We start from the raw sequence: 25,022 nt of genomic DNA, 5'->3' as shown, positions 1-25,022 counted from the left end.
TGACTTGAATGGACCACTTTCCTGGACCACAAGAAAGCCTGCCTCTGGTGTAGCAATTCCCACAAATATGCTGAGTGAAATAGAACTTAATTACCAGAGAGGCCAGCACAGTATTGCCGGAAGAATTTTCTTCCATCCTCCTGCTGTTTATGAATAAACTAGAGATTTCCAAGACTTCATTGTGGAGATTTCTCAGCTGAAGATGTCGATATCCTGGAACAGTGCAGAATTGGGAAAAACCTGTTAGCCATGCATTGCAGAGCTCTGCATAGAAGATCCCCCAGGGAGGTCAGTAAATGACAGGGAGAAATAAGACCTTCAGATGGGCAGTGGTGACAGCAGCCAGGTGACCGACGGATGCCTTTTCTCCCAGGGCGCTGCCCCTGGGGACCGTCTGGGGCCGCTCAGTGGTTGTAGTTACCTTGTCCAAGTGCTGTTTTTAAACTTAGACTCAAAATGAAAATTTTAAACTTAAACAACGTATAGTAGGAAAATCTGATCATTTTTGTATCAAGTCATCTAGAGTCACTGTTCTTCAAATATTTCCTCTTAGAACAGCTTTAGTGACAATAAAGTATTCCAACAATAGAGAGTTGGTTAAAGAAGTTACAGTGTGAGTGTTTGTACAAGTATAAAATAGAATAATATGCAACTCTGTAAAGTAACGAAGGTGTATATCTATTTACCTGATAAGTTGTTCACTACATATATTAGTGAAAATCAGTAAGTCACAAAACATTAAGGTTAGGAGGAAGCTTACTTGTTAATATTTATACACATGGGCAGAGAAATAAAGCCTGCAAAATATCTACACCAAAAGCAACTATCTTGAAGACACAGAAAGATGGATAATTTTTTTAAATTGTTCTTCTGTACTTGATCATATTTCTATAACTGTTAGGAACTGAATGGTGTCCAAAATTTGTGTGTTGAAGCTCTAACTCCCAGTACCTCAGAAGGTGACTGTGTCTGGAGATAGGGTTTAAAGAGGTGATGTTGGGTCATGAGGGTGGGGCCTAATCCAATATGACCAACTGTCCTTATAAGAAGAGGGAATTGGAAGGCAGACACGGAGAGACACCAGATGCTGTGTACAGCGACCAAGGGATAGCCCTGTGACGACAAAGCGAGAAGGCGACCCTCTGCAAGCCAAGGAGAGAGGCCTCAGTAGAAAGCAGACTTGCTGAAACCTTGATCGTGGGCTTCTAGCCTCCAAAGCTGACAAGATAGACCCCTGTTATGTAAGACACCCGGTCTGTGGTATTTTGTTACACAGCCCGAACTGACTAACAGTCAGTGTTACGACATAACACAGTGAGTATGACCATGTGCTACTCACACAATGGAGAAAAGAAATAGGAAAAAAAAGCTAAAGAGTAGGAGGTGGAGCTCAGAGGCTGGCAGAATGTGGTTGCACGAAGAAGCATGTTCTGGGAACTTGATACTCAGATGAGATCAGCAGGGGCAGCGTCCCCAGAGCTTGTTAGAAAGGCATAATCTCAAGCCCCAGGCCCACTGTATCAGGATCTGGATTTTATTACCAAGAGCCCAGGTGACTTGATTGCATATCAATTTTGAGAAGCAGTGCACAGACATTCTGGACAGGTGTGACAAGCTGACGTTTCCCCAAGGGCCACGGCAAAGCCAACAGACAGCAAGACAACAGCTCTAACCTTTGCTCAGGATTCTCCACCTTCCCTGCTCTGCACCCAAACCCACCCTTGGCTTCCCACAATGGCCTCCCACCAGGCCTCGACTCCAACCTCAGCCCACTGATGCCACCAGCACCACCCAACCCTCCCTGCTCTTGGTTTCCTCTCCTTACAACAGTTCCAGCTTTAAACATACCAGGGGTGCGGTGGGAGCTACTGGGGAGGGATATATGGGAATAAGAACACAAGGACCACTGCTCCTGAAACAGGCAGAGGCCACATTTTATAAGAGATGTTGTTAATAACCTTGGATTTTAGAATAACATAAAAGAAAAATGTCTTTTGAGGTACGCTCAGTGTTCAAATTTGCATTATCTTCTTCTGCCTCTTATTTTACCTTTTTAATATGAAAATTTGAAACATACACAAAAGTAGAGAGAGGCGTGTAATGGACTCCAGGCACCCATCACTCAGCTACAATGACCACGAACTTTTGACAGTGATTCTACCTCGCTTTAGAGCCTTGAGGGAGATGATTCTCTGAGCAGTGACCACCGAGCTGTTGTTCTCCACGACAGCAAAACGAAGAAATACGAGATCTTCGAAGTGAACCCGGAAAAGAAACTGTTCGTTCCACATGGGGTTCAGAGTATTGCGGTGGATGGGCTTCGTGCGGAAGTGGCAGCTGTCCAGGGCCATGCCCAGGACATCGACTTCGATACATGGGCTCCCCGTGCTGTTACTCGGGCACACGTTCTGCCCAGAGACAATCTGAGGGGAAGAAAGGATCAAAGTCACTGGGGTTGCAAAAGAAACAGATGTCAACACTGAGCCTCACTGCTTCCCTCTGCAAAGAAAGACAAAGAAACTTCTGGAATGGACTAAGTAAATGATTAATAAGGCTGCTAAAAAAAAAAAGAGAGAGAGAGACTGGAATCATGGGAAAATGCATGACTGGACTCATGGGAAAGTCAATTTTGTCAACAGCATTCACCTAACTATAACCTTTCAACTGTCAATATACTGAAACATCTTCAAAAAGCCACACAATTAAGATAAAATTGTTTGTCAAGAAGTTGAGGAAAAAAGACCTTAAATGTGAAGCCACAAATGTGTTACTAACATTCTCTTCAAAGTGTTTTAGGTGTATCTTTTATAACTCCAAAATGTTTTTCTTAAATAGTTAAGTTCTAGGTCAAGTCACAAGGAATGCTGTTAGAAATTCATAGCCTTCTATCAACATGAAGCTATACTCAAGTCTAACAGAAATGGTCACACAGAAAAGGAGCTACTGCTCTCCTGTTTTAGGGAAAGGGGAAATGCAGTTTGGTGGTAGGATAATCTGTGAGTGGGGGTTTCCCAGGGGTGTGAGGTGTGAGCAGACACTGCTGGCATTCCTCCTTAGGAGGGAAACAGACGATATCTAAAGATGGACGAAAAGATAACTTCATCGCTCCCTGTCTTTTCTAGCACCAATTCAGTTTTTTGGTTTTTTCCTCAGCTAAGAGGGAGTGGGAGAAGCTAGAAATAAAATTGAGTAATGAGCTACCAGGACTCTGATATTAAGGGCAGTCTGTGGAGTTCTGACAATTAGTTAATTAGACAATAAAAGGAATAAGGAAAGAGCAGGAATGACTATAAGGAAGGGAAGATGTTTAATTGATTTGTATGTTGATGCCTGTTTTACTTTTTATAAGAGCCTATTAGAGTTTAAGATTAGAGGTCCTTGCGCTAACAAGGACCTCAGCTTTTATGGGGGGGCACTGAGAGTTATGATTCTGAGGGCCCTGGAAGACAGAATTACCATCTCAGTATAGAGGTGGAAGCAGGGGAGGGGGGTCAGCACTCTACCTTCTGGGCTCTGGCAAGTATAGTACCTGGTGACTGTGATTCTAAACCTCAGCTGCTGCCTTCTGAGAAGTAAAGAAATTCTTTGGGAACTAAATCTGCACCAACAAAATTGTGACACGAGAGTTTTGCCCTGCCTTGAAGTCAAAAGCAGTTCATATTCAGTAGGGCTTAAACACCTTCTTATATTCTCTTGGGACCACAGGGGCCAGACTTACAGTTAAAGAATAGATGGCAGGCTCCATGCTGTCCAGGTCTCTTTCCAAGGGGGAGAACTTCTGATACATGGAACAGTTCTTGTCCCACAGAACTGGGGGTTTCAGAACATAACCGCAGCCACCATTGGCCTCAAACATGGCGGCATTTAAATGTAAAGAGAGATCTGTAAAATAGCATCACTTGTTATTTGGTCACTCAAGTGTCATCTTACAAACAGACTTTACCGATTTTCTCTAAACTTAAACAGGAAGAAGAGAGAACTATCCATTCACTCCATAGACTGAGTGCCTACTATGTGTCAGCTCATGTTGGGCACCAGAGATACAGTGGGGACCAAGACACAAGATACCCACAGTCTTCGTGGAGCTCACTGTCTATGGGATATGCCTCATTTCCTGCTCCAACCCAGGAGCCATTCAGAAAAACTCCTGCCACTTACAACTTCTTTTGCAAATTAAAATCTGCAACATCCTTTCAAAAACTAATCTTTGAAATACTTCATTTTATACTGAATTTTAGAAAGGCATAATGGCATTTTCTTATCCCCAAACACCAAACCATGCAGACAATCATACGACTAATTCTTGCCTTTTCAAACGTTAAGAGAAAATCTTAAGAATCCAAGAAAGACCAGAAAAAGAGCCAAAGAAACATATCTTTTCCTTGAAATCTCAATTTCAACTCATAAATTACAGTATTTCTACCTCTATTTTTAAATTGTAGTTAAGTATGAAAAAACAATTATTATCACATGTGATTCACATTATGTCCACAATCCCCTCAATAATACACTCTGGGAACCCTCACAACAGCTTCCAGTCTTCTGTGGCCAGCTTTTATTTGGCAGAGTTGTCTGATGAATGGTTGGATCCCTGCAAGGTTTGGGGCTCGTACACACCCAAATGCTCACATCTGATGGCACAAGTTTGCAGAAAAGCTGCATTCCAAGTGAGCAAGAGGTTTATGAGATACACCTGACAAATGCCCCCTCTGACAGATTCCTTCCATGTGCAGAATGAACTCTGCTACCTGGACCAACATCAAGGAAAATGTGGCAAGTAAGCCTGCAGAGTGATGAGAAGTTGGCCTCTCTCCTTGTCTTGTGAGTAAAAAAATTTCCCCATAAGTGGGGTTGGCTGGGATTATTTGCAGGCATTTCTGGGGTCAGATGTCTTACACACATCAAAGCTCCTTGAGCCTCTGTCTCCCTTATCAATAAAATTAGTACACAGGATGCTACCAGCCCCAATGTGCCTCATTCACTGGGGACAATTGTCTTGCCTGCAATGGGAGAAAACTCTCTTCCCAGACTATCCTGTGACAGAGGAGCACAGACGTGGGTGAGGATGGGTCAAACGATCAAGCCCCATGCTAAGAACTTGTGTGTGTTAGTGCCCCTCAATAACCCATGAGGTAGACTCTTTTCATATTTCTCATTTTTATAGATGAAGAAACTGAGGCATGAAAAGGGAAAAAGCCCAAGGCATCTAGCTAGTAAGAAGTGAATGATAAGGTTCGAACCAGGCAGCCTGACTCACAGTTCCCTAATCTTAAGAACTGGGCCATATAATGTGCATCTCGCATGGGTGTCCTAAAAATAAGAGATCATGTGCAAAAATCCCGACCCCAGCCTTTGGCACATAGAAGGTGCTCAATAAACAATAGGTATTGAATCATGATTACGCTGTCCACACTCATTTAGGTTTGAAGTCTGATTTCATTGGCACTGTGTCTATCTTTGTAGCTCTGCAAAACTTCAAAGCACTTGTTCCTGACTAAAATCTCACTTGGTGATTTGGTATGTAAAACAGATCCATGTGGAGCTGCTCAGTTAGAATAAAGATGGGGCTCAAATCTAGCCCTCCTACTGCCCCCTAGGGTGGTCCCCAAACTTCAACTAGGGCTATAGTTTTAAAACCTCTGCTTTAACCAAGAATGAACGTGCACTGATATATGTAATGCCATCAACCCTCTTAGTCAATGCATGGGATGGCACATTAAGCATATCCTTTGCCCCTGTGTCCTTCTAGTCATTAAAAACCCTGTGTGAAGTTGACACATTCTCATAACCATTACGCTATATTTGGGGGATGGAAAAGTCATCACAAACTGTGTGACGATCATTCAGGAAAGCACAATAAATATTAATAGAAGTTTTTCTTTTGACTGGGGGCTGCATTTCTACATACTTGTAGGTCCTGGGATATGAGGGAAGAATCATCCTGATGCAAATGGAAAGAACTTTGAGGGGCTGTTGCCTATAATAACCAGGGTCTGCATATCAGTTTCAGGTCAGTTTCCAAACTTAAGAGTTGGTTTTTTTGAGTGTAGACCTGGGATACTCCTGGTTTCAGATCACTACAGACCTTCTTGGAGTTGATGGAGCCATTAGAAATCTTGGGAAGAAGTGACCCTAAGTCCATGGATATGCCTTTGGGGCACCAGGGTCCCCTGAAATTCAGGAAACTTTAGGTAAACGACCCGTGGAACATATTTGGATTATTACAAGGGGTCTGGGGAAGGGGTTATTTGTTATTTGGTTGGGATATTTCATGGAAAATCAAGCATTCCCTAACCCAGAATTTTTTTTTTCCCAAAAATTAAAAAATAGTGATTCCAATGTTGACTCTTATCTGTCTGTTTGGACTTGAAATTCACCTGGCAATACCTAGAAGGGATCTGGACCAAAAATCAAGAATGATAGGTTCTGCTGAGGCTCATAAAGACAGTGTTAGCTCAGCACAACATGCATTTATTGAGCATCTACTGTGTGCAAGGGATTGAACTAGGCTCTACACCCGGTGTGCAAGAATGAAGACCATTTTTACAGATGAACTGAAACTGCGTATAGTGTGAGCTTCGTCCAGCGTGGAAGAGGCTTCATCATTACCGGCTGCACTGAATCAAGAGAGGATCTATGGCAGCACTCCCTCCTGGGTCAGAAGATGACAGAGAGAAACTTGAGGATCAATCACATGACACAGCCACCTGCATCCCCTGAGTAAGACAGCTGGAACACGCACCCCAGCTTGATTTGGGAAAGAGGCTGAGCCTCCAGGGATGAGCGGAGGCCAAACTGCAGCCTCCGTGCATGCTTCCAGACCACAAGGAGGCCTGAGGAGGGCCCCGTTCCCGTGTCCCCTTCGGCTGTGGCCCCCTCTGCCATCAGTGGAGCCAGTGTGTCTGCACCAGCCTCAGCACTTCAGGAGGAAGGACACGTCCCAAACCAAGTGCATTGCCATTTCCTTGAGAAAACCATTTAGCTAGTTATTTCAGTTTACTTAAAATATTTCCGTATCATCTCAACCAAGGGCGCCAGTGGACACAAGGCTACAGACAGGGCCAGAGATATAAACCCACAAGCCGCTTGGGACAGACTGAAAAGAAATTTTTACAGCCTTGAAAATATTTCACTATTATTTCCACTTGCAAGTCCAAATCGTACTGTTTTCATAACTTATCAAAAATACTTAATGAGAGCTAATGTTTGTGGAATGCTGTCTGCACTCCAGGCACTATGCTAAGTATGGTATTTCACCTGCATTATCTTATTCAATTTCAACTGAACGGAGCAAATATAACAAGGGCAAGAAAATATGACTGATGTCTCTAACCAGGGTTGGCCACAAATGGGCTCTGGTGGCGCCAGTGCCAGGTGGCTGGCTGATCCCAGAGCTAGAGCTGTGGTCTGATCTTGACTGCAGACAGGGTTACGCCATGGTGGATGGGTCAGCACGGCTGGTTAGGATCTGATTCAGTGCACGTGAGAGGAAGGCGCAGGCTGCTTGACTGTCCAAAGGGAAGAATCTGATTTTTGCAAGAGCTTCGAGGAAACATTCCTCATCTGCTCTTTCTTCATCTGCTGTAGCTCCCCACCTCCCCCAACATCTAAGTGGAACCAGGGCGCTTAATCCTCTAAGCTCTGAGAGTCCTTGAATTTTTAAGTCATTCTGTGATCCTGAGTAACTTAATTGCTCTTTGTCTTGGTTTGCTTATCTGAGAAATAGGGATTATAAAGGTTCCTACTTCTTAGGGTTGTTTCAGAGATTAAATGAGATAACAAGGGTCAAGAATGAGCACAGGCTGCTGCTGTTCAGTCTCTCCCTTTGCGACCTCATGGACTGTAGTCCACCAGGTGCCTTGGTCTAGGCAAGAATACTGGAGTGGGTTGCCATTCCCTTCTCCAGGGTATCTTCCCGACGTAGGGGTCAAACCTGGGTCTCCCACATTGCAGGCAGGTTCTTTACCACCTGAGCTACCAAGAAGCCCAGTGCACAGGGAGCAGCATGCAATTAAAGGTGGCTTGTACTCTGGAGTTTTCAGCCTCACCCGTTATCCCCAGTGAGCATCTCATGGACAGAGAAGTACAAACACTGCTTTCTCTGTCCATATAATTCACAGATTGTTTCCTTTGCATTAGCTGCTCGCTGAGCACTGACCATTCATCTCCATTTCAATCTCAAAGGGATGAGAAGAGTTAAAATGGTATTAACTTGCAAAGTGTTTGGAAAGACCCTACTTTTTAACTGCAAGAAGAAGAAATGAGCAAGACAGTTGCTGCTGCTGCTAAGTCGCTTCAGTCGTGTCCGACTCTGTGCGACCCCAGAAACAGCAACCCACCAGGCTCCGCCATCCCTGGGATTCTCCAGGCAAGAACACTGGAGTGGGTTGCCGTTTCCTTCTCCAATGCATGAAAGTGAAAGGTGAAAGTACAGTCGCTCAGTCGTGTCCAACTCTTAGCAACCCCATGGACTGCAGCCTACCAGGGTCCTCCATCCATGGGATTTTCCAGGCAAGAGTACTGGAGTGGGTGGCCACTGCCTTCTCCAAGACAGTTACTAAAGAGTGTTAAGAAATCTCTACCCCAACAAGTCTTTAAAAACAAATTGGACACAGCTCTATCGATAGCAGTCCTATTTTTAAAAAGTGCTTTAACAACCTGGATGTCCATCTGCAGATGGGTGGATAAGGAAGTTGTGATACATATACACAATGGAATATTATTTAATGTTAATTAAAAAGGAATCCATTTGAGTCAGTTTCTAATGAGGTGGATGATTCTGGAGCCTATTATATAGAGTGAAGTAAGTCAGAAAGAGAAAGACAAATACTGCATATTAATGCATATATATGGAATTTAGAAAGATGGTACCGACTGTCCTACCTGCAGGGCATCAAAGGAGACACAGACGTAAAGATCAGACTTTTGGACTCAGTGGGAGAAGGAGAGGGAATGCTTTGAGAGAATAGGAACATGTACTTTACCATATATAAAACAGATGACCAGTGCAAGTTTGATGCATGAAGCAGGGCACCCTGGAGGGATGGGGTGGGGAGGGAGGTGGGAAGGGAATTCAGGATTGTGGGGGACACATGTATACCTGTGGCCGATTTATGCTGATTCACGGCAAAAACCATCACAGTATTGTAATTATCCTCCAATTAAGGCAGAGGCTTTTGCATGAAGCTTTCCTAGTGGCTCAGATGGTAAAAGCGTCTGCTTACAATTGAGAGACCCAGGTTCCATCCCTGGCTCGGGAAGATCCCCTGGAGAAGGAAATGGCAACCCACGCCAGTATTCTTGCCTGGAAAATCCCATGGACGGAGGAGCCTGGTAGGCTATAGTCCATGGGGTCACAAAGAGTCGGACGTGACTGAACGACTTCACTTTCTTTCTTTGTTTCCAACTAAAAAAAATAAATTAACAAATAATAATAATAACAAAAATAAATTAAAAGTGCTTTAAAAATGGAGCAGGAACAAGAGACTATTCAGGGCTCCTTGAGGGTTTTTTTTTCCCCTATCGCCTTAACTCTGAAAAGTCAAGAGTAAAATTTAGTGTCTAATTCTCTTCTCTTTTCTGTCTTCTGTATTTTTACCCTCACATAGGCCCTAGTTGGGACCCTTTCCCCCTTGAAAACATGTTTTTTGTCGAGATGTAAGATGCAAAGGAGCAAGGGGAGAGGCACTCCTCGGGGAGAAGCAAGCCCATTACCATCTGTCTGGTAGTTGAGCGCCACGAGCTGTATCCCATGGAGCCAGAACAGGAGGGGGTTGGGGTTGGAGGAGTCGATGCGGGTGGCAGCCGGGTACGTCCGCAGCAGCTGGCAGGCGGTGTGCTGGATGAGTTTCTGAGAATACCTGCGACACAGACGTTTGGCGGCATTTTCATTCAGTGAGGAGATATGGTAGCATTTGGGAGTTCTAATGATAGCGCTGAGGGACGTGGTTGGGTTGACGGAGAAAGCAGAGTCCTCCCAGGCCTGTCGCATTCCTTCACAGGAACCTAAACCCCCCCAGAGATCAGCCTCAGATTAGTGCCGAACACTTGAGATACTTCAGAAAGAGAAACCTGAACAACATCGCAGGCCACACCCACAGCACGTGACACACCGGCGCGCGCCTCGAGTGTTACCCGGGAGTTAGTCCACCGCCTCGAGACTAAACGACAGCTGTTAAGGGTGTGCCTTTCTACCCGCTAGGTAGAATGCTACCCATTCACGAGTCAATAAATAATAAAGCCAGCTAGATCTTCCCCTCAGAAGGGATAGCTATAGAGTTTGAAAATAAGTGTAACACCAATTTAAACTAAAAGCCCTAAAGTTCTTTGCCTCAGTACCTCATCTGTCCTGTGGATATATTTGCACAGATATAAAACAATATATATACAAGGTATTCACTCCAGCGGTATTTTCTTTACAGTACACACACACACACACACACACACAGCAACAAAAATCCAGGAAGCAACTCAGAAGTTCTACCAGTGAGAAATGGTTAAATAAATGACAATATATCCACACAATAGAATACCATAGGGACATAAAAGAGGATAAGGTAGATTATATGCACAGAAAGCTATGCAGAAAGCTATGGTGCGTATAAAAGTTATACATGTTCAGTTATATCCCATTTGGATTATCTTAAAAAGAATCTTATTTTTCTTGAACTAAACACCATAAACTTAATAGCAGTTTCCTCTGGGGAGTAGAACTGGGACGTTGGAGTGGAAAGCAACTTTAATAATACTCTATAGTTTGAGTTTTTTAACTATGAGAATTTATGATTTTGACAATAAAAAGTAATTAAACATAAACTGGATATATCTTCTGGAATTATAATGGGGAAGACTGCAGTTCCAAGAACCATGAGAAGGTTCCAAGGTGGCTCCAATTTTTACTTTTGAGGCAAACACTCTTAGAACATCTTCAGTGAAAGACTATTTTTTAGGAAGTTAAGAGAATAATTTTGTAATTAAAAAAATATTTACACCACACTTATATAATATGAATAATCATGAATATAAAAAAAGAAGATTAAAAATTTCCAGGGAAGTGCTTAGTGAAATCTCAGAATCCTCCAGCATGCAAAATCAGGCAAAGATATTGTCAGAAGGTGACTTTACTTTTTCCAGATGTTTTGTTAAATGGTGCTGTCTCCCCGGGGCTCATTCTGCCCGGATTGTTGCCAAAAATGGACTTCCTGCTTTTCCTTTCTTTTCCTCTGCTAGAGCCAGATGCATTTAGAGTTGACAGGCCTGTTCCCATAAAATGAAAATAAATAAGCCAAAAACTACAAGCAAGGGAACTCAACATTTTCCATCCCTGCTAATGTTTATTTTGAAGTCCTACTACTCCCTTCTAACTCAGTACAGAAGATTTCTAGCATTTTTAGCACGATTAATAATAGCATTGCAAGTAACGACAGTGAAGTTTTTATCTCTGTAGGCAAATGGGACAAGACCTGCAGGATTATTACAAGATGACCACAAAATCACACCCATACCTATTTGGTTATGCAACAGAAAGATTTTGAAAAACTGCAAGAAAAAAAATCTTTTAGAGTCTAAAAGATTAGACTCCAGAACCTAATTAGTTTAGGTTAATTAGCACAGTTTAGAGAGATGAAAGGATGGCCAAAGGCCTGAGCTGTCATATAATCGTGTGCTAAGTCACTTCAGTCCTGTTCTACTCTCTGCAACCCCATGGACTTTAGCCTGCCAGGAACAAGAATCCCTGTCCATGGGATTCTTCAGGCAAAAATACTGGAGTGGGTTGTCATATCCTCCTCCAGGGGATCTTCCCAACCCAGGGATAGAACCCACAGTCCCTAAAGTCTCCTGCCCATTCGCAGGCAGGTTCTTTACCACTGGTACCACCTGGGAAGCTCATATCGTAACTGCCCAGGATAATTCCTGCCCACAGGAACCTTGACTTAACATCTACCTTCTTGGTTCCTCAAGCTGCCTTATCTGCAAAATGGGTGCAGTGATAGGAACTCTTTCATGGGGTTAATCTGAGGATTAAATGGGAAACAGATTATGCTGATAACTATATTTCAGGGCTTCTCTTCCTCACTCCTGGTCCAGCCACTCTTTGGATCCTTCCTGTCTGGCCAGTGCTAGGGCACAGCAGGAACTTCACAGGTATCTGCTGAATGAGGAAACAAATTCACGCCAAGCAAACCTGGCTCCTGGGCAGGATGTAAAGGCAACAGTGAAACCAGAGTTGCCTTCAAACTGGTCCCGCTCTCTACAATTGCACCATTAGCAAGTAATTCCTTTACCTGAAGCAGCATTCAGGAAGACCACTTTAAGATGAAAATAAACCTTCGAAGAATATCATGTGAGAAGACAGGATTAAGTAGTGCTTAATAAGAGTGTGGCCTTCCCAGGTGGCTAGGTGGTAAAAGATTCTGTCTGCCAATGCAGGAGACCCAGGAGAAGCAGGTTCGATACCTGGATTGGGAAGATCCCCTGGAGGAGGAAATGGCAAACCACTCCAATATTCCTGCCTGGAAAATCCCATGGACAGGGGAGTCTGGTGGGCTACAGTCCATAGGGCTGCAAAAAGTCAGACACAACTGAGCTCAATGAGAGTGTAGACTCTGGAATTTAAGCCCTGTTCCCTGTGGAGCGACCTCACACAAATTACTTAACCTCTCTCACCACTTATTCCTCATCTCTAAGAGAGTCCTGGTTAGGATTACATGAGATAATGTATATCTGCATACTTAGTAGGGTGTCTTGTTCAGAGAAAATGTTCAGTGCATAGTAGCTATGGGGCTTCTACATGTTTTCTTTCCTCTAGAGTATCTGAAACTGCAAAGATGCACAAACTTGAACTAGTGAATTCTTATGCTTTATCTTAAAACTTTTTTGTGAATTTTGCCCTCTACACAATGATGTAACAATGGGTTTTCTCCCGAGTAAAACCGATGAAGGGTTGGAATGAGGGGCTGCATTCATTCTGGGGTTTTTGCACACACCCTGGCACATGTTGACCATGTGCCCCAAGGGTACATGGCCCCCCTCTGAGGAGCCTGGGTGTTCTCTGGGGTGGGGTGAGCAAGCAAGAAAACAAAGGCTGAGTGATCAAGAAAAGGGAAGGAATCTGGAGAGACCCAGAGAAGTTATCGAAAGAGCAACAAAGACCCTTAATCTGCCCAGTTGGTCCGTTCACCAGTGACAACGACAACAACCATTTCCAGAGAGCCAATTATTTTCCAGATAGTGTGCTATTCACACTGTGTACCTTATTGCTAATTTATACAACCACCTTGCAAGTTAGAACTGTTTATACAACAACCTTGCAAGTTGTTATACAACTGTCCCAGCCAAGGTCACTGAGGAGCGGAGCCCTGCAGTGAGGCAGGTCCCTGATCTGGGGAAGGACGCACCCATGGTTTTCACAGTGCCTCCCTGCTCTGAAGAACTTTTTGCATGGTGGCTCCTTGGGAAGGGACTTGGGATGGTGAAAGGTGAGATGCATTGAAACTGATGATGTAGCAAAATTAAATCAACAGTAGAGCAAAATGAACACTTTTAAAAATTATTATATTCATATAAATTTTTAAGTTGTGTCTCAAGGAAATGGACACTGTAGGGTATTTTCCTCCTGAATTATCCAAACAAATCATAATGACAATAAATATTTAGAAGCTATTATGAAAATGATTCTGGCAATGCAATTTAGTCATTATGAGAAAGGAAATAAATTTGGGGAAAAAAATGTGAGAAACTTCAACTACTAAAAAAAAGGTTAAAAAAAGGGGGGATTAGAATATAGTATACTTATAAAGGATGTGTGCTATTTAAACACTTTTAAAAAACAGCACACTTGGAATTTTAAAAACAAGTCAAACAACCCCATGCTTTGCCTGTGCCTCAAGTCAGAAACTGTACCAAATGACCTTTGACCCTTCCACAATCCTCTATCAGCAGAGAAATGTAATCTCTCATGGTGACTTCAAATATCTCTGGGAACTTGTACTCTTTGTTTACTCAGCTCTTGAGAGGAAAAGACAAAGCCAGAGGAACATTTTGGGTGCAGTGGCAGCTGAATTTATAAAAAACAAGAGATGCAGTGAGTATGACTCTTGGATGGAGTGGTCTTCACATCTGTTCCTGTGATGAGGGACATGCAGGCCATGAGGCTCATTGACCGTGAAAGAATTTTATCCCATGATAAGAACAATTTCACTAACTGCAGATACGGTCATACGGTACTCAGGAGCTAGAAAATCAGGATCTGTGAAACTAACCCTACATGGCCAGGTTCTTTCGTTTCTTTGAGATCTGTTGTTGCTGTTGTTTAGTCTCTAATTCGTGTCCAACTCTTTGCGACCCCATGAATATGTAGCCCGCCAGGCTCCTCTGTCCATGGGATTTCCCAGGCAAGATTACTGGAGTGGGTTGCCACTGTTGGCTACTTATTCACTCTTATCCTCCTCAACAGAATTTGCTAGCAGATAGGCAGTAGCGGCTGCCAAAAGTTTAAAAACAGTTTATGAAAGAAAATCTAAAATTGAGAAAGTCCTATGATTTTTTTCCTCCTCTGGTGTGTGAAGAAACCACTGGTTATCTAATTTTTTAATAGCCTAAGACCTCTGTCCCATTTGCAAGGCAGAGTATGAGAACTGGGGCTTAAGATAAAGCCTCTGGAAGCAGGATCTGCATCCAGACCACCTTTAAAAAAATAAGGGTTGGGGTTTTAACTTCCCTCTCTAGGTCAAGTTCATCCAAGCTGCTTACTAACTTTTAGATGGGTGCCCCAGTGCCAGCTGCTTTCCTGTCCTCAGAAATCTTGTACAAGGGAATCTTTCTTCTTAATAAGAGGAGATGAATTTTTCTGACTTCCAGATATTTATGGATTTCCTGTTTGCCCTCTGCCTCCTGCTGCTCCATTTGGATGAGCTCACTATGCCCTAACAAGATATGAGGGTAGCTCTAGGGTTAAGAGCAGGACTTTGGAGGCAGACGAGCTTCAGAATCAGAATTCTATCCTTTATTAACTGAAATGCACATTTTTGGGGGCAATGGTTTATCAGCTTAAGTTCACTTGTACTTCTAAAGATGACCAGTGGGGGAAAGCTCCACTGAAACTTTGTCCTTGATCTTTGCAGTTTGGATGGAGACTCACTACCTAGCTCAGGGATGGGCACATGACATAAGCCCCAGACCAGGGGTCCCCAATCCCCGGGACATAGACTAGCAGTGGTTAGTAACTTGTTAGGAACAGGGCCCCATAGCAGGAGGTGAGTGGCAGGTGAGTGAGTGAGCAAAGCTTCATCCATATTTACAGCCCTTTCCCATTCCAACTCCTATCAGGTCAGCAGTGGTATAATAAATGTAATGCTCTTGAATCATCATGAAGCCTTCCTCTCTGCCCTCCTCTCCCACCCCTTCCCCCCTGTCGTCTATGGAAAAACTGTCTTCCAGGAAACCAGCTCCTGTTGCCAAAAAAGATTAGGGACCACTGCCCTAGACTGTCAGAGCACTGCATGTCCTTGATCACGGTGACTGGTTCAGGGACAGGCAAAGATCCAATGAAAAACAACGAAATTGCTGCTGAAAGTTCTGAAAGAGACTCCTACTGAAGCTGAATCTAGAAGAATGCGGTGCTGGCCTGCTGCGGCTGCCTTGCCACCGTGAAGGAAAAAGGGCCAACACAGTGGTGACCCAGTGAGAGTCAACGGGGTGACCCTGTGGGGAGAGAGGAAGGCCCTGGATCAAGATGTATCTGAAACTTGTTTATCTCTTCAGTTTTCAACACACAAGTCAATACATTTCTTCTTTGCTTATGCCAATTTCTGCCACTTTCAAAGAAAAGAGTCTTAACTGATACGCTCTGAAACCTTAGGCCAATTATTTCATCTCTCTCAGATTGTTTTACGTAAAAATAGGGATAAATCTGCCTACTCACAGAATTATTATGAAGTCATTTAAGATGATGTATGTAAAATATTTAATACAAATCCTGGTACTTAAAATTAAGTGCTTAATAAATTTTAGCTATTAGTTGTTATGAATATTATGATTAACTATTATGAAGAGAAATGATATGGTCTGAAAAATGATAATATTATGGTATTATCCACATCAGCACCAAAGCAAACAATAATAATAATAATAAACATTTAGAAGGTACTGTAACAGTGATTTCTGCAACACAGTTTAGTTATTTTGAGACCATTCGCAACACCTGATTAAATAGCATATTTGTTGTATCTTTTGGTATCTTTAAATGCTATAAATGATACTGTCTACTCTTACCTGGGAATTTTACTGCTTGGCAATAGATGACAAGGTCAGAAAGCTCTGGTGCAATCTGTCTGCTTTCCTTTTTATTCTGAGGAAGATAAAATTCTTCTCCCAGTTCCATGTCATAAACCTATCAAGGGAACAATGATACTGGTTTACAGGGAAGCTACCGATCAGATCACTTACCTCTGAATCCCCAAAGCTCTTTGTTCCTCTCTTTTGTCATCAGTGTGTTTCCCTTACTCTATCTTATCCACATACACATTCTAACACCTTCCCTAGAGAAAAGGTTTCTGAGAGCAATGGCTGAGTCTAACATTCTTCATCTTCCCCGAGGGCATAGTTCAGGGTCTTAAATGTAGAACATTCAATGCATATTTGTTGAACAAATGGATGATGGAGTATGTATCTTCTGTGGCTCAAATTTTTGGCATATTTTGTTATTTTGTTTTCCAACAATGTCACTGCAACTATCGATTTGCTCAGAGTCTAGCACTGTGAGGCACTTGAGGACTGGGTCCAGGTATCTCATTTAGTTTTTCATTCTTAGTGTCCTCCCTGTGCTAACACTTCCCAATCAGCCCTGTTCATCTTCTTGGTCATCCCAAACAACTTTAAAACTTCTGGCAATTCACTAAAGATACCAGGTTGTCCTCCTGCTCTGAATGCCCTGTTTTCATCTGCTTCTCAACTTCATCTGCCAGATGATCTGATAACAATGTGTAATCACTGCTCTTTGTAATCATTTCCAAGCACGGTTGACATGTTTATTTCCATTGCTAAGTCACCTCCTGTGCTACCTTAGTGCCTACCACACGCTACACCTCTAGTAGGTACTGGCTGGGTGAATAAATGACTAATTTTCTATAAATGACAGAAGTGGGCCCATATCACCACTGTCTGGGCTTTGGCATTCAAGGGAAAGTGAGGGGCGAGGTAAAGGGAAGGGATAGGGAGGGAGTGAAATCCTACCTGAAACTGACAAGAATACCATGTCCAAATGCAATCGAACAGAAACCATGCACTCACCTTCCCTTTGTTGCAAGCAGAGTTATCTGCTTTCTTTATCCTCTTGGGGATTTCTTCATTATACTCAAACTGAAGTTTGTCATTACATGATTTATTTTCAGGTCTGTCTTCTAGAATGTTGTCTGAAAATGAGTTGGCAGGCTTTAGTGAATAAGAACTGAATGCCGCACTTAAGGTTGTGTCTATACATCACTCCAAGAATATCCAAGTACTTGTGCTTATCTGTAAGACTGAGGTGCTGACTACATGTTACCAAAATAATGGCTTAAATTTTGTTAAATGATATATTCATTTTTGATTGAATGGACTAACTTACCAGTAGTTTTGGTACCATATAGACATAATCTAAAAGAGAAAACTCATTTTCATACAGACAATTAGAACTGTGCACAGATTATGGAAGATACCCTGTCAAGAAGCTCTCAGCACACAAGTTTGGGAAAGGTTGAGTGGTTGAATCACTTCTTGATGGTACAGACATGATTTAATCACTCTCACTTAAAAATGAAGCTATTAGTTTCTTTTACCTCTAGAAATGTCAAAACCAGAGGGGAAAAAGGCATTGTTATTTGCCATGCAGTTTTCACAAATATATTTAATTGGGAAGTAAAGTTTTCATAATTGTCTATCAATTTATGAAGGGAGAATCTTAAGGTGAGGAATCAAGATAGATTTAAACATTTCCAAAATATGAAAGATAATCTTATACTTTGCTCTTGCTTTGGAATTTCTATTCAAAATGACTTTAAAGGTTTTAGGAAAATAAACATGATTATGTTCTTTTAAAACGACACACAAGAAAGCTCATTTCTCACCCACAATTTACTATCTCATCAGACCACAAATGCTTAGACCAAAATATCCTTATACCAAATCAGGGCCATGCAGGCTGCCGAGAAATAAATGAGATCAATCAGTTAATGACATTTTTATTCTTATAAGTGTCACATGCGAATCGGACCTAAACAACAGGCAACAGAATGCTGACATTCATGCAGTTAAAATGCCAGGTTCAAATGGCTTTACCTTCCTGACTGTTAGGAGCGGGAGAAGCAGTAAGGACATCTGCTACAGAAAAACAGAATCAGAAAGAGGATAACAGTAAGAAAATTAAGGCAAAAAGCCAGATAAATTAAATTAAGGTATGAAGTAAAGCATAAATAACAACAGCTTAAATTACAAGAAAAATGAAATAAGAACTCTTCCACTGATTTCATAATTTGACTATTAAGGGATGCAAAGCCTAGCAATAAAAGAAGTGCAAACATTGTTAACATTAATCATGCTGCCACATTCACACTACATATTTTCAGTTACTGATGGTCCTAACAGTCTGCAAAACACTTCATGTCGAATGGATAGAAATTGATTAATGTGTTAGAATCATGCAATCATTAGACTCCATATATATGAAGTCACAGAATGTCTATATAAAGTTGTAAATTCAAATCTATAGTGCATGTTCAACGCTAGTTAAGATGTACAGCAAGGTTGGGGAAAAATTAATTGATGTTGCTTTAATAAAATTTAATTGAATAAATATTCATTAACAACTTACTGGCCAAAAGGCAGAGTAGTACTTCCTGAAATAAATGAGCCTCATTTGCAACTTCCTTTAGATTTTCTGTAAGTAATTTTCAGATAGTTCCCAGGAACTATCACAGCTTTATAGCCAAAAAAAAGCTTTAGAGAAATTTGCTCATTTTATATATGTGAAAACTGAGGACTAGAGCTGTCACAGAGATAAACTGGGCTACCTAGGCGAGTTTTCAGCCTGACTTGCTTTCAATGGATTCAGAAAAGTGAAAGTGAAGGTGTTAGCCACTCAGTTGTGTCTGACTCTTTGTGACGCTAGAGACTATAGCCCAGCAGGCTCCTAAGTCCATGGAATTCTCCAGGCAAGAATACTGGAGTGGGTTACCATTCTCTTCTCCAGGGGATCTTCCCATAGCTTTTGAGGATATAAGAAATGATCTTGACTCCTTCCTGTTATCACCCTCTTTCAGTCTCCCAATTTAGAGAATATGCCCCTTGTGTTAACTGACAGGGTTTCAGGTCAGTTTTTAGCTGATGGTATGAAGCAATCAGGGCTTCCCAGGTAGCTCAGCTGGTAAAGAATCTGCCTGCAATGCAGGAGACCCCAGTTCAACTCCTGGGTCAGGAAGTTCCCCTGGAGAAGGGAAAGGCTACTCACTCCAGTATTCTCGGGCTTCACTGGTGGTTCAGACGGTAAAGAATCCACCCAAAGACCTCGGTTCGATCCCTGGGTTGGGAAGATCCCCTGGAGGAGGGCATGGTAACCCACTCTAGTATTCTTGCCTGGAGAATCACCATGGACAGAGGAGCCTGGCTGGCTACAGTTCTTGGGATCAGAAAGAGCCCGACACGACTGAGTGAGCACATGAAGCAATCAACTACTACTAAGGACAATTATTAAATGGACAGAGACTAGAATTATATTTGGGGGCAGAAACAGATTAGACTGTAGCTGCTGACCATGATGGAGGCTAATGAAACATGACTAGACAATCATGCTGCATGAGAAGCGGATATTTGGAGGAGGCTTGGCTGTCGTTTTTTAAGATTTTTTTGATGTAGGGCATTTTCAAAGTCTTTAGTAAATTTGATACAGCACTGCCTCCGTTCCATGTCTTGGCTTTTTGGCCTCGACGCATGTGGGATCCCAGCTTCCTGACCAGGGATGGAACCTGCATGCCCTGCAATGAAGACAAAGTTCCAGCTACTGGACTTCCATGGACGTCCCTTGGCTGCAGTCTTAATGCAAGTGGTAAATGGTTGCTGGTCTGGGTATATCTACACATTAACAACACAATGAGAAGTAATATAGTCTACATTTAAATGTTTAAGTAAACAGGAACTTTGGCATTTTTTTTCATGACTCCATATTTGTCTTTCAGATGTTGCCAAAATTAAAACAATCCATCATTAGCAGTAGTACCTGAGGAAGCATTTTATAATCTCTAGCAGAGATATGAATTTAGCGCAGATGAAATACACCTGAAACCTAACTCTCTTGTAAGAAGCCCCCTTCACCTGTAAAACAGGGGTGGGTAACGTCATCCCTGTGACTTTTTTGTCGTGCACCAGTAGTCTTCACCAGCGTTGTTTTATCTTTTTGGTGGGGCCAGAAGGAAATGTCTGGTTGGCTAAGTAACCTGAGAACCAGGGTAGGGGGGCGGGTGCAGAAGGGGAATGATGTTTCATTTTTTTCCATGCTCTTAAAGCAAGAGTGAAAGCAATGGACAGAAGCATGGGAACTCGATGCTACCCCCTGCAGGTGATTCAGGAGATAGAAAAGATTTAACCACAGTCTACGAAAATCCTATGGACGGAGGAGCCTGATAGACTACAGTCCACGGGGTCGAAAAGAGTTGGACACAACTGAACGACTTCACTTTCTTTCTAAGAATGTGGTCTCTCTGCTGTAATTCTTCCTCCTTCTCTAGAAACCAATTTAGGAACAACTCCTGTGCTGCTTTCCACATCCTCTTCTTTCCTTTCGTAATGGCTCTGGTGGCTGACAAGAATCCCTTTCCTTGCTTGGTCCTCCTTGCTAAGTGACAGGATTCCAGAAACTCTTAGGTAATATTACAACAATCTGTATTGTTTGTCTATGGAGTGCCAGACTTATTTGGGGGGGAAAAAAAAAAAGACACCAAAAAACCCAGTAGAAAAACCATCCAAGTGTGCTTCCCTGAGTACAGCATTGTGTTGGCTCTCTTACCATCAGAGAGGGATTCATAATCATAATCATATTCATCCTCTTCATCTTCCTCTTCCTCATTATTAGCAGGTGGGGAGTTGGCATTGCTACCATTATAAGCCTGAGCTTGCATGGATGCTAGCTGATGAGCCTGTAAGATATCAATAATTAAAGACTGCAGATACCCAGCTCCTAAACTTTCATTAATGGTTTTCAAAAGGACTACCCAATGCTTACATAGTCCTAAAAAGTGGCTTAACCTATTTTGATTATCTGGGGGGAAAAAAAACCCAAAACTCTACATTCACTTAAAATACAACATCAATACTTAGGCAGATGTTATCATCTTTGCAGGAGGAATCCAGGAACTTTTAGAAAACTATCACAAGGAATTGGAATCCAGGTCCCCTAGGACTACTTTCCTCCTTCCCAGGAGAAACCTGGGTGCTTCAGAGAACCATCAATCCTGAATGATGAGGAAGTAAGTTAGCCCACCCATTTTGAAAAAGAAAATCTCTGCTAAAAAACTGCTCCCCACTTCTTAAAATACTATCTAAAGGTCTTTGACATTGAGAGAAATGTTAGAATTCCTATGGATGGGAAAAAAGAATAGTCGATTTAAATAAAATTCCTTGAACAATATAAAGTTTTTTCAACAAATAAAGTTTTATCAACATTTCAAAAAAGTTTTTATCTGAACCATCAGTCAGATTAACAAAATAGGCTTAGAAGCTTCTGGAAACTTGATGTGTTAGCACACAGGAAGGTCATATGCCTCTACATTTGAGTAGAATTACTGTGAGGGAATAATGCAGGATATAAGAATAAATATAAATCTGGGAGCCTAGCATAAGGAAATAGTCCAAAGTACAGACAAAGTTATTTGCGTGAATTAAAAACAGGAAACAGTCTAAAAGTTCAACAATAGAGGAACTAAAAGTGAAAGAGGAGAGTGAAAAAGTTGGCTTAAAGCTCAACATTCAGAAAATGAAGATCGTGGCATCCGGTCCCATCACTTCATGGGAAATGGATGGGCAAACAGAGGAAACAGTGTCAGACTTTATTTTTTGGGCTCCAAAATCACTGTGGATGGTGACCGCAGCCATGAAATTAAAAGATGCTTACTCCTTGGAAGGAAAGTTATGACCAACCTAGATAGCATATTCAAAAGCAGAGACATTACATTGCCAACAAAGGCCCGTCTAGTCAAGGCTATGGTTTTCCTGTGGTCATGTGTGGATGTGAGAGTTGGGCTGTGAAGAAGGCTGAGTGCCGAAGAATTGATGCTTTTGAACTGTGGTGTTGGAGAAGATTCTTGGGAGTCCCTTGGACTGCAAGGAGATCCAACCAGTCCATTCTAAAGGAGATCAGCCCTGGGATTTCTTTGGAAGGAATGATGCTAAAGCTGAAACTCCAGTACTTTGGCCACCTCATGCGAAGAGTTGACTCATTGGAAAAGACTCTGATGCTGGGAGGGATTGGGGGCAGGAGGAGAAGGGGACGACAGAGGATGAGATAGCTGGATGGCATCACTGACTCGATGGACGTGAGTCTGAGTGAACTCTGTGAGTTGGTGATGGACAGGGAGGCCTGGCGTGCTGTGATTCACGGAATCTCGAAGAGTTGGACACGACTGAGCGACTGAACTGAACTGACTGAATACCTTTATGTCTCTATATAATGATTATAATTATATAAAATGTCATGCATAAAAGGCTAGATTTTAAATGTTAATACAGCAGGCACAGATCCCTTGGGCAGTCTGGTGAGACAAGATCCCTTCTCAGAATATTTTAAATGCATAGAATAAAATATATAAGATTACAAAGGAAAAAAGGAATGTTGACTATAGTTATCAAATGTTAAAAAGACAAATCAGTGCTATAGGAATATATGCTTCTTTATTAACACAGTGAAAAATATATAATGGTAGGTCATGTAATGCTTGTAAAATAGTGATGAGCATAAATAATTCTTGGAGATAATGGCAGCAACTCTGATTTAACATGGAAAACCTGTGATTTCTATTGCTGACAAAGACATACTTTGTCAAGTTTATTCTAGTGTGTTTCTTATATTTATAATCAGAGGAAAGGCTAAATTTTAGCTACAGGTTAGTGAAAATTAAGATGTAATTTTTGTTTTTTTCAGGAATTCTCTGGAGGCCCAAGTGATTAGGACTCTGTGCTTCTACTGCAAGGAGCATGGGTTCGATCCCTGGTTGGGGAACTATTAATAAGATCCTGCAAGCTGCGTGGTGTGGCCAAAAAAGAAAAAAATGAATTTTTCACCTAACTTCATGGGCCTCCTGAATTCTATCCATAGATACTGTTAAGGTTGAGAATCCCTGTGATACAGGTTGTGTTTGGCTTCGGAATTAAGTGTATTTTACAATAATTCTTCCTTAAGCTTCCTGAAATGTGATTATATTGTATTTATAATAAAATGTATACATAAGGAAGATAGGATTTAGGCTATGTCGATATACAGATAAATCTTTTACAATGCAGTCCACTCCAGATAACTGAACATGGCCTAAGCTCAAAATTTTTATGGAACACTTACAGCTGTTATATAAAAAAAATGACAATTACAGTAACCACACAACACAATGGACGTTTAAAAACAACATCTTACAGAAACTAAAACACATTCCTACTACGGAGTTTCTCAGAGCCTTCATTAAATATGCTAAAGGGCATCACGGTTCTTCAAAGATCTCCAGTGCAGTATTTCCCACGCTTATTTAACTGGGAATCTTTTTTTTTTTCCAGAGTGTCTCATAGGATTAGTGTTCTTTCAAACTTTGGGAAATATGCTCCAGGCACAAGTGAGCCACAGAAGCAAGTCTATCTGTCCTGAATAAGCAAATAGCCTCCAAACAGTAAACATGCAGGGTGGAGCCAAGTATCATGACTGGCAATGCCAAGAGCTGGGAAGCGCCCACCCCCCCACCCCCGCCCCGGGCAGAAAGTTGGGAGAACCAGGAAGGGAGAGCTGCCATTCAAAGTTTCGCCGCCAGGTATCAGAAAGCGGAGTGTCAAGGTCCCATCAACTTGCAGGTACTTCCCCCAGTGCAGGAAGTATGGGATGGGTGGGCCAATAACAGTCAAGAGCTGACTTCCTTATTTTTTGCAATATCCTACTCATTTTAGGACAGAAGAACAGGATCTCAGCCCTTGATAAAAGCAATTCAGTTATAGGTCAGAGAGTCAGAGGTAGGGATCAGGTGAAGACTGTGGCTCAGACGGGCCCAGGCAGGAGCCATGTCTCACTGGCTTGGTTCCTCCAGCCCCCAGCACAGCACCAGGCGCTGAGAGTGAACTGTCTGAATCTAGCAGGTTGGAGTTCAGACCAAGGGTTCAGAAATCCAGCTGTGAGTCAGTCGATCCTTGCTGAGGGTGAGTTCTTTGAATAGAAAGCACTCAGATGCTCTAAGTTAGGAATGGTTCTGAGCACACTGGAGCTCTAGGCATGCATCACTTAGCCCCATGTGAACTCAGATCACCAGGTCTGGACCCACAGCCTGTCAGGCAACTGAAAGGCCTTGACAATATGACTGTCAACATGTTAGTCACTCAGTCATGCCCAGCTCTTTGCAACCCCATGGACTGTAGCTTGCTAGGCTCCTCTGTCCATGGAATTCTCCAGGCAAGAATACTGGAATGGGTAGCCATTCCCTTCTCCAGGGCATCTTCCCAACCCAGGGACTGAACTGGGTCTCCTGCATTGCAGGCAGGTTCTTTTCCATCTGAGCCACCAGGGAACTCCCTGGAAAATCACGGGGGTCTGGAACTGTGCTTAAAACAGTGATAATGGGATTACATTGTCCCATTTTTTCCAAAAGGAGGAAGAAGTAAGTTGTGGAAGTCAAATGGTAGGAAATGTCAAGGTGATATGTGACAAAGTCTCAGAATGGATTATTTGGTTGTGAGAACACAGAAAATAAAGAGGCGACTAGAAAGAAGTAGAACAAGTTTACTAAGAACGAATCTCCCATACAGTAACC

At 42.2% G+C, this 25,022-nt stretch overlaps 1 protein-coding gene across 2 annotated transcripts in view; it reads right to left on the bottom strand.

Moving 5' to 3' along the window:
* Positions 1-25,022, bottom strand: part of PLCE1 (phospholipase C epsilon 1) — a 380,365-nt gene that overhangs the window by 24,633 nt on the left and 330,710 nt on the right. For both annotated transcript variants that reach the window (XM_005225543.5, NM_001205852.2), the window contains 8 exon segments: positions 21,035-21,164; positions 17,290-17,411; positions 16,273-16,390; positions 11,125-11,256; positions 9,715-10,005; positions 3,719-3,882; positions 2,162-2,423; positions 95-213 (listed from right to left, as the gene is read on the bottom strand). In XM_005225543.5, the coding sequence (XP_005225600.2) occupies positions 95-213; positions 2,162-2,423; positions 3,719-3,882; positions 9,715-10,005; positions 11,125-11,256; positions 16,273-16,390; positions 17,290-17,411; positions 21,035-21,164 (1,338 nt within the window).

The sequence above is a fragment of the Bos taurus genome, chromosome 26 (assembly GCF_002263795.3).
Source record: "Bos taurus isolate L1 Dominette 01449 registration number 42190680 breed Hereford chromosome 26, ARS-UCD2.0, whole genome shotgun sequence".
Classification (NCBI taxonomy): domain Eukaryota; kingdom Metazoa; phylum Chordata; class Mammalia; order Artiodactyla; family Bovidae; genus Bos; species Bos taurus.
Note: the sequence above shows the minus strand (reverse complement) of the source record. Positions and strands in the feature narration are given on the sequence as shown.